The 15,359-nt window shown below is 34.3% G+C and overlaps 1 protein-coding gene across 5 annotated transcripts in view; it reads right to left on the bottom strand.

Moving 5' to 3' along the window:
* Nucleotides 1-15,359, bottom strand: part of Usp33 (ubiquitin specific peptidase 33) — a 56,797-nt gene that overhangs the window by 17,434 nt on the left and 24,004 nt on the right. For 4 of the 5 annotated variants that reach the window (XM_020173328.2, XM_020173325.2, XM_074079714.1 and 1 more), the window contains 11 exons: nt 15,028-15,141; nt 14,366-14,444; nt 12,519-12,936; nt 9,884-10,024; nt 6,726-6,838; nt 4,797-4,969; nt 4,604-4,698; nt 3,578-3,611; nt 2,000-2,045; nt 1,195-1,375; nt 332-458 (listed from right to left, as the gene is read on the bottom strand). In XM_020173328.2, coding sequence (XP_020028917.2) covers nt 332-458; nt 1,195-1,375; nt 2,000-2,045; nt 3,578-3,611; nt 4,604-4,698; nt 4,797-4,969; nt 6,726-6,838; nt 9,884-10,024; nt 12,519-12,936; nt 14,366-14,444; nt 15,028-15,141 — 1,521 coding nt within the window. The remainder of the gene's footprint in view (nt 1-331; nt 459-1,194; nt 1,376-1,999; nt 2,046-3,577; nt 3,612-4,603; nt 4,699-4,796; nt 4,970-6,725; nt 6,839-9,883; nt 10,025-12,518; nt 12,937-14,365; nt 14,445-15,027; nt 15,142-15,359) is intronic. The other variant, XM_020173327.2, reaches the window with a different exon arrangement.

Here is a 15,359-nt window from a genome sequence, read left to right as displayed (position 1 = left end):
TTCTTTCATAAGATAATGAAAAATACCACAGATTTTTTATAATAATATTTCCTTTATTAGCTATTTTAGGAGCATATTTGATAGTTAATTCCAACTGCCACTGCCTAGCTTTTTTATTAGAACCAATCTTTCTAAAACAAAATATTTTTGCCTTCCCTGTAAATGATTTAAAATTTTCTAAACAAAGAATCATTCCATAGCCAACCTTTTACTTTCAATCTCATGGGTAAAACAATTTCTAATCTTTACTCAGCAATCCATTTGAAATTCTTAGAAGTCAGTAATAGCTATTATAAAAATAGCTTATTTATGAGATAGTTACTCCCATTACCTATAGAAAAGAACGTAAGCTTCAGCATTTTGTACAGTGGATTCTGAAACTTCAGTGACACTTTGATCATCAAATTCATACCAGAGATTATTTAAATTGTTTCGGCAGTAAGCTATGTAGTGTCCACCTGTATTAAAGGGAAAATAAATCATTACACTGATACAAATTAACACAAAAACCAAGGATAAACTTTTTGTGTCCTCAGTGCCTAGAACAGCAGCTGAAATATAGCCGATCTTACTTTTTTGCTATGTATCCTCACCACCACCAACACTTCAGGTAACGAAGGACAGAAATTTTAATTTTTGGGTCTTTTGTTTTTTTGAGACAGAGTCTCAGTACATAGCAAGGCTAACCTGGAACCTGGAACTCACAATCTTTTGCCTCAGCCTCCCAAGTGCTAGGATTATAGGTGTGCACCACCATACCAGCTTAGAGAATGCAGTCTTTAAAACTCATAAAAATGATTATATTAAAATCCTTTCATTTAACCCTATACAATATAATTTCCAATATTCCAAACATCACGACAAAAAAAATTCAAATTCCTGTTGTCTGACATGTTTTTTTCTTACATATAGTAACTGTATATACTTATGAAGTAGTGTATTCAATGTATGTATATGTAATACATATACATACATTGTATACAATGTATAATGATTAAATTAGGGTAGTTAATATATCCATTTCCTTAAATATGTATCATTTCCTTGTGTTGGTAGTCTGACATGTTTTTAATAACCAGCAGTAAAATCTGTTTTTAATTTTTCTCTTCGTTTGAACAAGCTGGTTTTACTTAAGCAATTAATTCAGGCACCTATTTTTCAATCTAAGAACAAATTTCAAAACTGTACACTTACTACTTGCAGTCCCGTGATGACAAATAACTGACAGAAGATCATATGTCACAATCTGAGCTGGACTATCCTTAGCAAGAAATGGCTGAAGATCCAGGCCTTCCAGTGGAAATGAAACATGGGTGCTAATTTTGGTGGAAAACATCAGTTCATGTCTGAATCTTTTAAGGTGGATACATAAAATCTAAAAGAGAATAAAATTCAAAACCCTAATTTGTCATTACTGCAGACTAAAAGCATTCCAAGTGGCAAAAATTAGTACACTAATTCTTTTAAAGATTTTTATTCTTTACAGAAGAAATTGAGATGTTCAAAATAAAATGATAAAGGTAGAGTTGTCTAAAAGTTTACTGAAAAATATTTGACTTAGTTTTATATACTAGATAAAGGAGTCTATTGAATATTCATATTGAATTAAATGTCAAGGTTAAATATTGGCCTCCAGTTATAACCCGATTCCAGAGATTTTCAAATGTGGAAATGGTGAAACATGGCTCTTCCTAAGTTCACTACTATTTGTCTTTCTATCTGTACTCTTTATACCTGGCAGGATCCTAAAATGTCTGATCACATCATGTTCAGCATAGTACACTGTTAAGGGTACTTGTGGTATTTAACCCAGTATTTTAAAAAGGAAAAATCCTAAAGGTACACATGGCAACTTATCAATAGAACCATTCATTCTTCAACCATATTAAGAGAATTTATTACATTGTGTTACACTAATGCTTTTAAGAGAATTTATTACATTGTGTTACACTAATGCTTTACCACATTAAAGAAATTTGAGTTAAAGTAAAGCCCATACCTCAGGAAACTTTTGTACTTTACAAAACTTTACTCCATTCCTCAACCTAAGGGTGAAAAAAAAAAAAAAACTAATGAATCTGTAAAAGATTTAATATATTTAAATAGAGCACAAAAATATTTTAGCAAATGCAAAGACAAAAAGGCATCAGATTAGAAATGCTCCCTACTAAACTGCTATATATTTACATCAGATATCCTAATGATCAAAGCACTGTCATCCTTATTGTGAAAAATAACTGAAACCACGATATCCACAATAAAAACAGGGAGTTCTGTAATTTCTTGTTGAAAAAATGTTTTACACAAATGTGTTTCTGTTTATGGTCTAGCTATACCTTTGTAACATTCAGATATTAACTAAACTGCATAAAGCAAATTCCTATTTGTATAAAATTCTTGTTTTGTTTTGTTTTTGAGAAAAACCTTGCAACATGGCTCAGGCTAGGCTTGAACTCATTATCCTTCTGCCTCAGCCTGCCAGGTGGGATTGTAGGAGTACCCTATCATACTTGATTTCAAAATCTTTATTTATTCATTTATTTATTTTGGCAGCTCTGGAGTTTGAATTCAGGGCCTCACTCTTGCTAGGCAGGTGCTCTTCCCACTTGAGCCACTCCACCAGCCCAAAATCTTTATTCTTAAATATGGGGAAAAAATCAAATAAACAATGACTATTAGTAATAATCAATACTAACATACATCCATTGATGGATGTCTACTTTGGATTTGAGATGGATACAGGCTCTGTTCCCACTTCACTATTTTATCCTAGTCAATTTCAGATCCCTATCCAGGCCAACTCCCTCTACAGCTGACAGACAGGAGTTCAAGGACAAACTGATAAACTCTTTCCAATGATACAAGGCAGCTTTTTCATTGTTATTTACCCAATAATACGCCATTCCTTTGTCATGAAAATAATCAACTGCTGCAGATTAAGATTTTCCTGGGGTTTCTGACAACAGTCAAAGATCTACATTATTAAAGATTACAAATCTTATTAGGAGTTCATTATTTTTTATTATAGAGACTCAGAAAAAATTTCCAGTTCCTTCTACCTCAAAAATATTTGCTTTTATCAAGTCTCTAATAATTTTTTCTGACTTATCAAAAGGCATTAAGAGTGACTGTATTACAAAATAAAAAGGCACCTGGTACTACATATATACAAATCAGAATAGGCTTAACTGTCCTATTCTGCCATTATAATAGTAGATAACATCAAAGTTGGCATAAAATTACTGAATGTTGTGCAGATTTTAAACTATATACCTTTCATTTCTTGAATCTGTCCTGTTAAAATGATAATCCAGAAGAGAATGTTCCCTTATTTTAGAAAATGTTTAATGCAAACTCACTTGTTTCATGTCTCAAAATACACACTGTAACATATTTCATAAGCCTATTAATTTTTACTCAAACTTTTCCACAAAATAACCAAGCTCTTTATTATTACTAGGACAAAGCTTTCTGGCCTAATTTACTAAGCAGTGTCAACTGTAACTCCATATGCCCAATTCAAATAACCAAGAAAAATGCAAAATATGAAATTAAAAGCATTGTTAATGTCACTTACTTTTTGCATTTTTCACAACTGTACATATTGTCACCTGCAAATAGAACAGATCTAGTCATTCCTCTCAAATTAACTGCAAATTGTTTTCTTTTGGTTCTGCAATTCTTTGATTTTACCACAGGCTGACCTCACAAGGCAATGAAACAGGCTTCACTTTTTTAGTGTCTGCTTATGAGTCAGCTCATGATGTTTACCTTACCTAAAACATCCTTTCCCTCACTCTACTTTTAACCTTGAAGGCCTTCCTCAAACAACATCTTTCATTTACCCAATAAACAAAATTTACTGACAGCCTATTGCATGTCCAAGCAAAGTTCTAGACACACAAGAAGCGTGAAGGACCCTCGATGATATGGAAGACTTCACAGATAATTCAAGATACACAAAAAAGTCCATTATTTTGATTTGAGTTTTTCCTTTTTTGAATCCTAGAACAGCTTTAGGACACATTGTTCTTCCTTAATCTCACAAAACCAAAACCAAAAACAAACAAACAAAAAAGGACAAAGAAAAAGAAAAAAAGAAGACACATCATCTCATACTATTGAAATATGTGTAAATTCCTTCAGGATTTTTCTCATAGTTTTATTGCCATGATAGATACTGGCACTATGTTAATATGAGCAAGTACGATTTAAGCCACCCTAAAGAAAAGGTTAGATCAAAAAGAATTAACCTAGAAGGTAACACACATGCACAGGAAATTAATGTGAGTCAATTCCCTGTATAGCTATCCTTATCTCAACTAGCAAAAACCCTTGTTCCTTCCTATTATTGCTTATACTCTCTCTACAACAAAATTAGAAATAAGGGCAAAATAGTTTCTGCTGGGGATTGAGGGGGGAGGAGAGGGAGGGGGGGAGGAGTGGGTGGTAAGGGAGGGGGTGGGGCAGGGGGGAGAAATGACCCAAGCCTTGTATGCACATATGAATAATAAAAGAAAAATGAAAAAAAAAAAAAAAAAAGCCGCCCTAAAGTTCAGCTTTTACCTCAATAATTAGCCATAGATATGATTACATTTCTTACCTTTTAATTCATCTCTGGCAAAGAAGGCAGCAAGACAATCTTGCAAGGTTACTACTGGACCCCAAAACCAGCTAGGGACACATGAGACAACAAACCTGAAACATCATTGACAGAAAAAAAAGGGAGTGTTCTGCCAGTACAGCAGAAACAGCAGTTACAATAATCAATGAAAACAAAGAAAACAAATACATACCTCTTAACATATTCCATGAAAAAAGCTATCCACCCTTGTGGAGCATACGCTTCGCCACATGATCCTGCTTTGACTATAGAAGTTGGATGACTTGATGAATGCAGCTTAGCAAGGTCTTCCTTGCCAGGAATGGGCAAGGACAGATCTTGAAAGGTCTCGAGGGTTACAGACACCTAAAATTGTTTTGTGTTTTAAAAATGGGATGAAAATAATCCAGCACAAATATTTACAAGGTTAGCTTTTTAGACTCCAAAGATTAAAGCAAGTTCTAATAAGTGAAACAAAAGAAACTGCTTTTATAATAATACCAGCAAAATACACTTGTTCTGTACAAGTGTTATTCTAAATTTAATCTTCATATAAACCCTGTACAAAGCCACTAACATCCCCATTAAAGTCAGAGATCATGTAGCATTAAGTACCCCAAATCCAGATGTGGTAGCTTAAAGCCAGAAATCCAGACTCTCTGCTATACATTCATTCATTCATTCATTTATTTTGAGTGCTGGAGCACAAACCCAGGGCCTTGTGCATGTTAAAGGAGGTCATCTACCACTGGGCTACATTCTGAGCCCAAAATCCAGACTGTTCAGAACTAACGTATGTATTTTTTGGAAACTGAATTGTGATAAAAGTTTTTTGTTTGCTTCATTTCTGGTTTTTTGTTTAGTTTTGTTTTCCAGACCAGGTCTCACTAAGTTGTCCAGATTGTGTCTCAAATTTCTGCACTCAAGCGATCCTCTCGCCTCAGGCTCCTGAGGAGGTGGGACTACAGACTAGTAACAGTTTTTAAATGTTGTCTAAAGTGTGTGTGGGGATGTGTGTGTGTGTCTAATGCACAACTTGATATCATATGGTGCTTAACATTATGAGAAATGCACTGTTTTGGGTGGTCCCATATAAATATCAGGGAATACACTTATACAAACTAAAATAGTTACAATGTCTTTAAGTGATATAATCTTACTAGACCACTGTCATATATGTAGTCTGCCCAGACTAAAACATTTTATGGCACATGACTGCAGCTGAAAACATTTCTGGATCACATATAATCTATTCTATAGGTTGGATGCCCTTAAATTTGACTTAAGATTATAACAAAATTATTGGAAACTGAGTTTTCTTAAGTTTTGAGACATTATTTCATATTTATTAACACACTAAAGTAAAACCATTCTTTTTTTTTTTTTTTTTTTTGTGGTACTGGGGCTTGAACTCAGGGCCACTCCACCAGCCCTTTCTTGTGATGGGTATTTTTGAGATAGGGTCTCACAAACTATTTGCCCAGGATGGCTGTGAACCACAATCCTCCTGATCAGCTAGGATTACAGGTGGGAGCCACTGGTGCCCAGCTAAAGTAAAACCATTCTTAAGAAAAGCTAAGAAACTTCGATGGATTTAAGTGTTATTTAAAAAAACACATGATGACTCAAATTTATGCCTTGTTATTATCTATGAATCTGACACTACCTTTATTATCTGAAATCCAATCTTAATGGGAAAAATATTTACAAGCCACAAGGTAAACCAAATGTCAGAGATCCATGTACTGCCTTACGTCAGTGAACTGCAACAGTTTCCCAGCACACTAATTTTATCAGCCTTGGGAGAATACACGTGTGTGACCAATTCTTTTTGCTGAGCAACTTCTCATCTTTATAAGTAGCCAAAATAGACTAAGAACTTAGTAATTTTTCCTGATAATGCAAACCTGTCCAATTATGAATCAAAACCCATCCTTTTAAAAGGATGTTGCTGTTACTTCTGAAGAAGTAAGTTCTACACCTAGAATCAATTTATATTGATGTAAATGTATGTAAGATCAATAGCAGCAAAAAGAAGGAATTAAATTTCTCTACCATTTTTTCAGTTTTAAAAGAACATCAGACAGAAATTTTCTGTGAATTATAATTCCCACATACTCACCCTATCACAAGTCAGACACTGTACTGAACTAATGATTGTTCCATCAAATATGTCTGAAATAACACTTCTGTATTTCTTATGCTGTTTTTTTCTCTTTGGAGATGCAGACTGAGCTAGAATTGAAAAAACAAATGTAGAACATTAAAAAAAATCAAGGTAGTAAAAATTGTGTGCTGTAGAGAAATTTTCAAAAATACCTTTTAGTAGTGTTCCTTTAAACAAACAGATAAACCTATCAGACAAGGCTTAAGCTGGTTTTATTTTTCTAAAAAGGTACTTACGACTCTTGGCCACCATAAATGTACATATGGAAAATGAAAAAAAAAAATCCTGATTTACCACAACATTCAGGTCATTTGCTATATATGAAAAATGAGGAGTTCAACCTTATCACTGGTATATCCATATGCAGCAGGTCAAATGAAGAAAGGAAAGAGGTTAGAAAGTGGTGGGGTTTGGCAGCTAAGGAAAAATAGGAGGATTCAGTCTCCTCATTTTTATTTTAGGGCAATTCTGCTTTTACTTGTTTGTTTTTGGTTCCAAGTAAGGCTCTGTATGAAGACTCTATTACTGAGAGCTTTCTTATATTTCTTGTCAGCTAAGTAACTTGTAAACATTTCCTCCTAAACTTACCTCTTCATTCTCTCTCTCTCTTTTTTTTTTTTTTTTTGCAGCTCTGGGGTTTGAACTCAGGGTCTCATGTTTGCTAAACTAACACTCTTACTGCTTGAGCTACTCCACCAGCCCTTTTTTGTGACTGGGTTTTTTCAAGATAGGGTCTCACGAACTATTTGCCCAGGGCTGGCTCCACAGTGTGATCCGCTTGATCTCTGCTTCGTGAGTAGCTAGGATTATAGGCGTGAGCCACTGGTGCCAGTATTCTTCATTCTCTTAACATTGTCCTTTGCCAAGAATTTTAAACTTTTTATGGATTATGCTTTTGATGCTTTTGATGTCTATAAGAACTTTACCTAACACAAGACCATGAAGACTTTCTCCTATATTTCCTTCTAAGAGTTTTATAATTTTGTATTTTATAATGCTAAAGTTCTCATACATAGCTAGTGGAATGTGCAATGATACAGACACTCTGGATAACAATTATGGCAGTTCTGCACAATATTAAGCATAAAATTAACACAAAACCCAGCAAACCCACTAATAGGTATTTATCCTAGACAAACAAATACTTATTTCCATAATAAAAAAACCTATACACGATGTTTACAGCAGCATAATTCTAATTGCCAAAAACTGGAAACAATTCAGAAGTTCCTCAATGAGTGAATGAATAAGCAGTGATTTAGTCATACAATGAAATACAACTTGGTAATGAAAAGGAACAAACTATTCAGACGTGCAATAATACAACTGTTTCTCAAATACATTATGCTAAGTGAAAGAAGCCTACTTCAAAAGTCTAAATACTATATGATTTCATTTATATGGCATTCTGGGAAAAAGCAAAACAATAGGAAGAGAGTATCAACAATGCCAGGACTTAGGGGTAGGAGGAGAAGCTGATTACAAAAGAAGAATATGAGGGAATTCTTTAGTGTATTAGAACTGTTCTGTATTATGTTGGTGATAATGCACATCTGTTAAAACTCAGAATTTTTTTTAAAAAGTGAACTCAACTGTAAGTGAATCTTAAAGAGCACCATGCTTATGAAAATTTCTAGTCATGTTTGTATAATATCCAGAATCTACAGGGAACTCAAAAAACTCAACCCCTAAAGAATCAACATCCCAATGAAGAAATGGGCACATGAATGAAACAGGGAATTCTCAAAGGAAGAGGAACAAATGGCCAATAAATACATGAAGAAGTGTTCAACTTCCCTGGCTATAAAAGAGATGCAAATCAAAACTACATTAAAATTTCATCTGACCTATCAGAATGGCCAACTTCAAGGGCAAAAACAACAAATGTTGGTGAGAATGTAGTGAAACAGTGACCCTTATTCACTGTTGGTGGGAATGCAAATTAGTAGAACCACTATGGAAAGCAGTATGGAATTCCTCAAAAAGCTAAAGATAGAACTGCCATATGATCCAGTGACACCGCTCCTGGGCACCTACCCACAGGAACCTAAGTCGGTATACAACAGAGACACCTATATAACCAATGCTCATCACAGCCAAACAATAACTATTGTTATTCACAATAGCCAAACTATGGAAACAACCCAAGTGCCTTAGAACTGATGAATGGATCAAGAAATTGATGTACATACACAATGGAAATTTACTCAGCCATAAGGAAGAATGACACAATGTGGTTTGAAGGTAAATGGATACAATTGGAGGACATCATGTTAAATGAAGTAAGCCAGGCTCAAAAGACAAAGGCCTCATGTTTTCTCTCATCTGTTTATCCAAAAATAAACATATACACAAAACCAAATGTAATCATATACATATGTAGAACATGTTTGTAATAGTGGAACTACTCTATGGAACTCAGGGAAGGAGGGAAAGGAAAAGAGAATGATAGAGCATCAACAATATCATAAAACATGACATCTGTGAAGGTAAAGAATCTAAACATATGTATTGAAAGCTGCTGAAAAATAGGGGGTGGAAGGGAAGAGGTAAAGAAGTGTAATGGAAGGGGTTGAATGGACCAAAGTACACTCACAGCGAGGATACATCAAGAAACCCCTTCAAACATTAACTAAGAAATTAATAATGAAAGACAGGACTGTTAAAAAAGTATAAGGAGGATAACTTTGGGGAGGGGTAAGGTGAATGAAGGAGATTAAGGTAAGGGAATATAGTTGATGGGCTTCATATATCTATACGAATAGAACAATGAAACTTCTTGCAATTGATTTAAGTGAAGCAGGGAGGGGGTGAAAGGGGAGAGATGGTGGGGGCAATCTAATCAATACAATATAAGCCTATTTGGAATTGTCACAATGAATCCCCCCTGTATATATGCTAACAATTTTTTTTTAAAAAGGTGAATTCAACAGTAAGAAAATTTTTAAAAAGAGTACCATGCACATAAAAATTTCTAATCATGGTTGCATATTCTACTATCAATTTTAAAAGATCAAATAGTATTTCATAACACTTTAAATTATCAAATATCAACATCAGCATTTTCAACTAAGACTCAAAACAAAGGAACCTGATTAAGGAAAACTGTTTACCTTTTTTGTGAGTAGGTGCCAAGCCCGGCCACAAACTGCCTGATTTAGGAGGACTTGCTGATAAACGTGGATTAACAGCTTCATTTGATGGAACAATCTGTGGTGCAGATAGGTCATTCAAATGGACATCAGTGATGTATTCTGTAATATTTAAAATTTGTATTATTACCTTAAATAGTGAAATTACTCTACTTGTCTAATAATGTTAATTAATGTAAATGTTTTGTAATTTGCTATTCTGAACACAAATATTAACAAATGTCAGGTGAAATATTTGATAGACAAAGTGATTGCTAAGCAAATTAATAGCTGACTTTCCATCAAGGAACCCAATTAACATTTACAAAGCATTACTGTTGTAGGCAATCCAGTATTTCCAAGTGAACAGTGGAAATACAAAGAGGATCCTATTGGTCCAAATTTAGCACTTTGTAAACTATATCAAGGAATTTTAAATTAAATTTAATTTTTTAATGGTACTGGGGCTAAAATCCAGGACCTCATAAATGCTAGGCAAGTGCTCTACCCTTAAGCAACTCCCCCAGCCCAGAGTTCTTTCTTAAATGATAAGAGATTCAGACATAAATTAATCATATTTATTCTTACTGTGATAAAAAGGAAATGCACCTCCTCAAGAAAAGGTATTTTTCAGAACTAAATTATAAGAAGAATCACAAACCATAAGTTTCATCAGAAGTATCTTGATAGTTTGGTGTTGGAGTCCTAGTGCCTAACATACATTCCAAGGCAAGAGACTGTGCTCAATGAGTTATTTGAATGAAAACCAAAAACTGTTGTTAATAAAGACCTTCATACACAACACCTACAAGAATTTTTCCAGACAATGACATTTCTTAATATATCAAATGTGACTAAATCAGACTGCATAATATTGGGAGTGAAAGACTCATAATAGAACTTTCTAAAGGGGGAAAGAAAAGCCAATGTTTAGATTGCTAAGTTGTTCCTGTAAATGGGCAGATAGTAAATATTTTAGGTTTGTCTGCCACATGGTCTTGGTCACATTTTTTTAAGAAGGCTTTAAAACACACAAAAGCTCAGACTCCTGGTTTAGAATACTACCTAGTTGTTATATACTAGAACAAACCTGTTACCAAGCAATATAGAACAGGTATGTCCCAGGTTTAACTGGGCTTTGGACGAGGAAAGGCTGGACAGCACTCCAGGCTATCTTTCTGTACTGACATTTCATATACCTAGCAACTAAAAAACTTCTATATAAAGTAAGCATAATTAAAGAACCTAACACTCCTACTTTTCCTGACTAAAAGGCATTTACATACTGTATACAGGTGAATTGTAAGTCTTCCAAAGGCTAATGAAATATTCTACTGTAGTAAGGGATCTTTGTTTTGCTTTGAGATAGGCTCTCACTATATAGTCCAGGCTGGCCAGTAACTCTTCATCTTCCTGAGTACCGGGATCACGGCAAACACCAACACACTCAGCCAAGAAGGAATTTTAGATTAATTCAAACACCTAAATTGTTTAAAAGCTCTCACTCTTTAGTAATTAGAGAGATAAAAATTTTTGTTATTTTTTGGCCATTTACCTTACAATCACATAATGTGAACTATTGCTGTTTTAATTTTACATACTGTAGAGAACTAAATACCACATTAAGTCAAGATAAGTTAACTCTTAATATGAAAAGCAATTTAACTCAACTATCTTTCATGTGGCCACTTGTTCTTTCTCAAATGAGCAATGCAATATTATGGCATGATCTATAACAGTGTACATTAAACTGCTACACTAAAACGTACCTCATGTGAGTCCAATGGCAGTACTCATAATCTAATATGTGCATGTAACTAGAAAATTACGATTTGACTTGTTTTGTTTTTCCCAGGATCTCAACAAAATTTTCTTGATATAAAAATACAAATTCCAATTTGGTCTTTTGTGTGTGTGTGTGTGTGTGGTACTAGGATTTGAATTCAGGGCCTCACACTGGCTAGGCAGGCACTCTACCACTTAAGTCACTCCACCAGTCCTTTTTTGTGTTGGGTATCTTTGAGATAGGGTCTCATGAACTATTTGCCAGGGCTGCCCTTGAACCACAATCCTACTGATCTCTGACTCCCAAGTAGCTAGGATTATAGGCATGAGCCACCAGCACCCAGCTTCAATTTGGCCCTTGCATTGTCCTTGCACATATGAGGACCTGTGTCCACCCTTTTGCAACAGTAAGGCACTCCTGGCAGCAACAAGCACTATCTTAGATGCAGAGAGTAGCCCCCAGACACCAGTTCTGCTGGTGCCTTAATCTTGGACTTCCCAGCCTTCAGAACAGTGAGAAATTAATTTCAATTACTTAAAGCTATATAAAAAATTCTGATGAATGTATAGTTCAAAAGAAGGATGAATTTCCTTTTGTGCTGGGGATACAGGCATCAATGCCTGTACTATCATGCCTGACTTGAATTTTTTAAATAATTAAACCCATAAAACTCCTCTTATCCTCACGTTCTATAATTTTGACTTTAACACTCCCACGCAGATATTACTAACTTATAAGTCTATTAACTAAAAGTTCCAAAAGTAACAATTACTTAAGCACTCAATGTCTGCAAATGAAATATTTATCACTTATGATCAAATTATCAGTCACCTGAAGCTCTGCTGTGTATTTGCACTTTGACAGTTTCTTGATTGTTTAAGTCAACTGTTTCAGATACAGAGTCTCTATCTTTATCTAATTCTCCTTCAGAATTTACTTTATTAATCTTATTGCATATCTTCTCTCTTTGCCAGTCTTTTGACATTTCCGAATTGTTATCATCATCCTGAATTAACATTGTTGTTTCATTATTATCTTCAGAAAAGCTTCTGGAACCATTTTCATTTTCTGCTTTATCACTGCTACTACAAGATTCACAGGACTGAAAATCTACATCTGACTGGCTCTTATCTTCTTCCACAGTTTCCTCAGAAGTTATGATTTGAGGATCTTCTTCTACTTCCATGACCTGCTCTTTCAATTCTTCATGAAGCAGATCCATTAAACATCGAAGGAATTCTTGAGCATCCTAACATATTGACAACATAAAGTTACCAATTTATTACATACATGTGTGGATACTAAAGGGAAAATACACAAAATGTGGTTATCAACTGATTTATACACAGCATGACACTGAAGAACTATCAATTTGTAAAACACAGGCACTATAGAGATAAGACACTAAGTTCTAAAGTTAGATAAATAAAACAAAGTTTTAATAAACTGAAGATGATCTGGAAGTCACCTTTTATTAGTGCTATTAATAAACTGAATGGACAAGACAGAGAAAAAAGGATTTGTCTTATATGAGAGATGTCCTAAATCCAAATATTGTACAAGCTGGCTAGGTCAGAGTTTTAGCCACTCTTGCATGGTATCTCAAGAGAAAAATCCTGATGCACTTGAAATGCTTACTGAAAATAAAAATTCCTGTGCCCTAACTCAAAGCACCAAATTATAATCTTTGAGGATCCAGGAACTTGTATGGGAAAAGTTAATAGTAATGCTTTGAAAACAGAAAAATGTGTAAGGATCAGATGCAAATATTAAAGATAATACATAAAATTAAAATAACTGGCTGGGTGCCAGTGGCTCACGCCTGTAATCCTAGCTACTCAGGAGGCAGAGATCAGGAGGATCATGGTTCAAAGCCAGCCTGGGCAAATAGTCCATGAGACCCTATCTCGAAAAAACCCTCACAAAAAAGGGCTGGTGGTGTGGCTCAAAGTGAAGGCCCTGAGTTCAAGCCCCAGTACCAGAAAAAAAAAAAAAAACTAAAAGTGCATGTGATGCCAATTCAACATAAGATAGGTCAATAGATTAGAAAGCCCAGAGGAAGGCTGGCAGAGTGGTTCAAGTGGGAGAGCACCTGCCTAGCAAGCGTGAGTTCCTGAGTTCAAACCCCAGTATCTTAAAAAAAAAAAAAAAAAAAAAAAAAAAGCAGTATAGCACATGCCTAGCATGCACCAGGCACTGTGTTAAATCCATAGCAGAAAACAACAAAAAGCTCAGAGATAGATCCTGTCACATATTAATATACACATGAAAAAATTAGCAAAGAAAATTTTAAATTAGGTAAGAAAAATTTTTACTAATAGTTTTGTACAATTCCTCACCTGTGGAAAAAAAGAATGAAATCTGGATTACATTATAATTATAAAATAAATGCCTCAAGCATTAAAGAACTAAAAATACAGGTGAGAACATATCTGATCTCTGTATGTAGAACTCAAAGCTAGAAGAACTAGAAGAAATATACTTACATGTTTATCTACCCTCAAAGTTTCTAGAAAACTAATAAAACTGAAAATTGAAAAAATATAAAGAGCTAATATTCTTGATAAGTGAAGATACAAGGAGCAATGATCAAAAAACAAAAATGGACAAATAAAAAAGAATAGCTTTTAACAAATTTATTAAAAATTAAAATTATGAGTGAAAAACAATAGACTAACCTGCTGAGAATACCCTCTAAATGTTGGATTTACAGTTTTAATTCCTTGAAACAGAGTAGTAGGCACAACAGATCCGGGCCTGAAAAAAAGAAAAAAACTTTTATCAACTGATTTTTTTGTACATTTTTTGGTTGTGTCATAATGTATACAATATACTTTGACCACATTCATCCTGATTACCCTCTCTTATCTCCCCTTCCACTCATCTCCTTCCATTTCCCGGCCTTCCAAAGTGAAAAGAATTTTTAAAGAAACTCTTATAATTTTTAATTTTTATTTTAGAATTGTATTTTAAATGCTATTGTTTTCTTCTATTTTTTAAAAATGCAACTTCCTGAATAGTTCTAAAACAAAATGAACACATTATAGCAAATAATAATTTTCCTAATGCTAAACTTTAGAGCAAATAATCAAATGCAGGTAGACACTCATGAAGATATCTCTGGTCTGTTTTTAGCTTTATGAGACTGCCACTCAGTTTTAGCAATTCAGCACTTCTAATTGACTCTGACTCCTTCATTTGGATGTTCAGTTTCAAATGTGACATCCCCAAACTTAACTAGTGTCTCAAATCTCTTTTCCACTTTTCCGCCTACATATTTTTAATATTTAGAATATTCATTCTAAATACAATAAAGAAGATAAATATATTAAGTACATACCTGCTTTTATGCCATAATTCTGTCATCAGTTTAAGATAACTTTTACAAATTGCTGGTTTCTTATCTGTTCTAGCTAGTCCTCCACAATCAAGAAAAAACTGTGTCAAAGGTGGGCTAATTTAAAAAAGAGAAAAAATGTTAAGAGAGGAATCAAAGCTTAATACTCATTAATTTCTGGTCATCCAGTGAACTGACAGCACACATGCCCCTGAATGTTATTTCTTAGCTTCCTATTTACAGCCTCACAGTCATTTCTTCAAATCCTTAAGGAACTCAATAAGTCCAATTTGGCCCAGTAGTATGAGTTCTCCATGCTGCCAGATCCACGGAAC

The sequence above is a fragment of the Castor canadensis genome, chromosome 7 (genome assembly GCF_047511655.1).
Source record: "Castor canadensis chromosome 7, mCasCan1.hap1v2, whole genome shotgun sequence".
Taxonomy (NCBI): domain Eukaryota; kingdom Metazoa; phylum Chordata; class Mammalia; order Rodentia; family Castoridae; genus Castor; species Castor canadensis.
The sequence above is the reverse complement of the archived record's forward strand: the minus strand, read 5'-3'. Positions and strand labels throughout refer to the sequence as shown.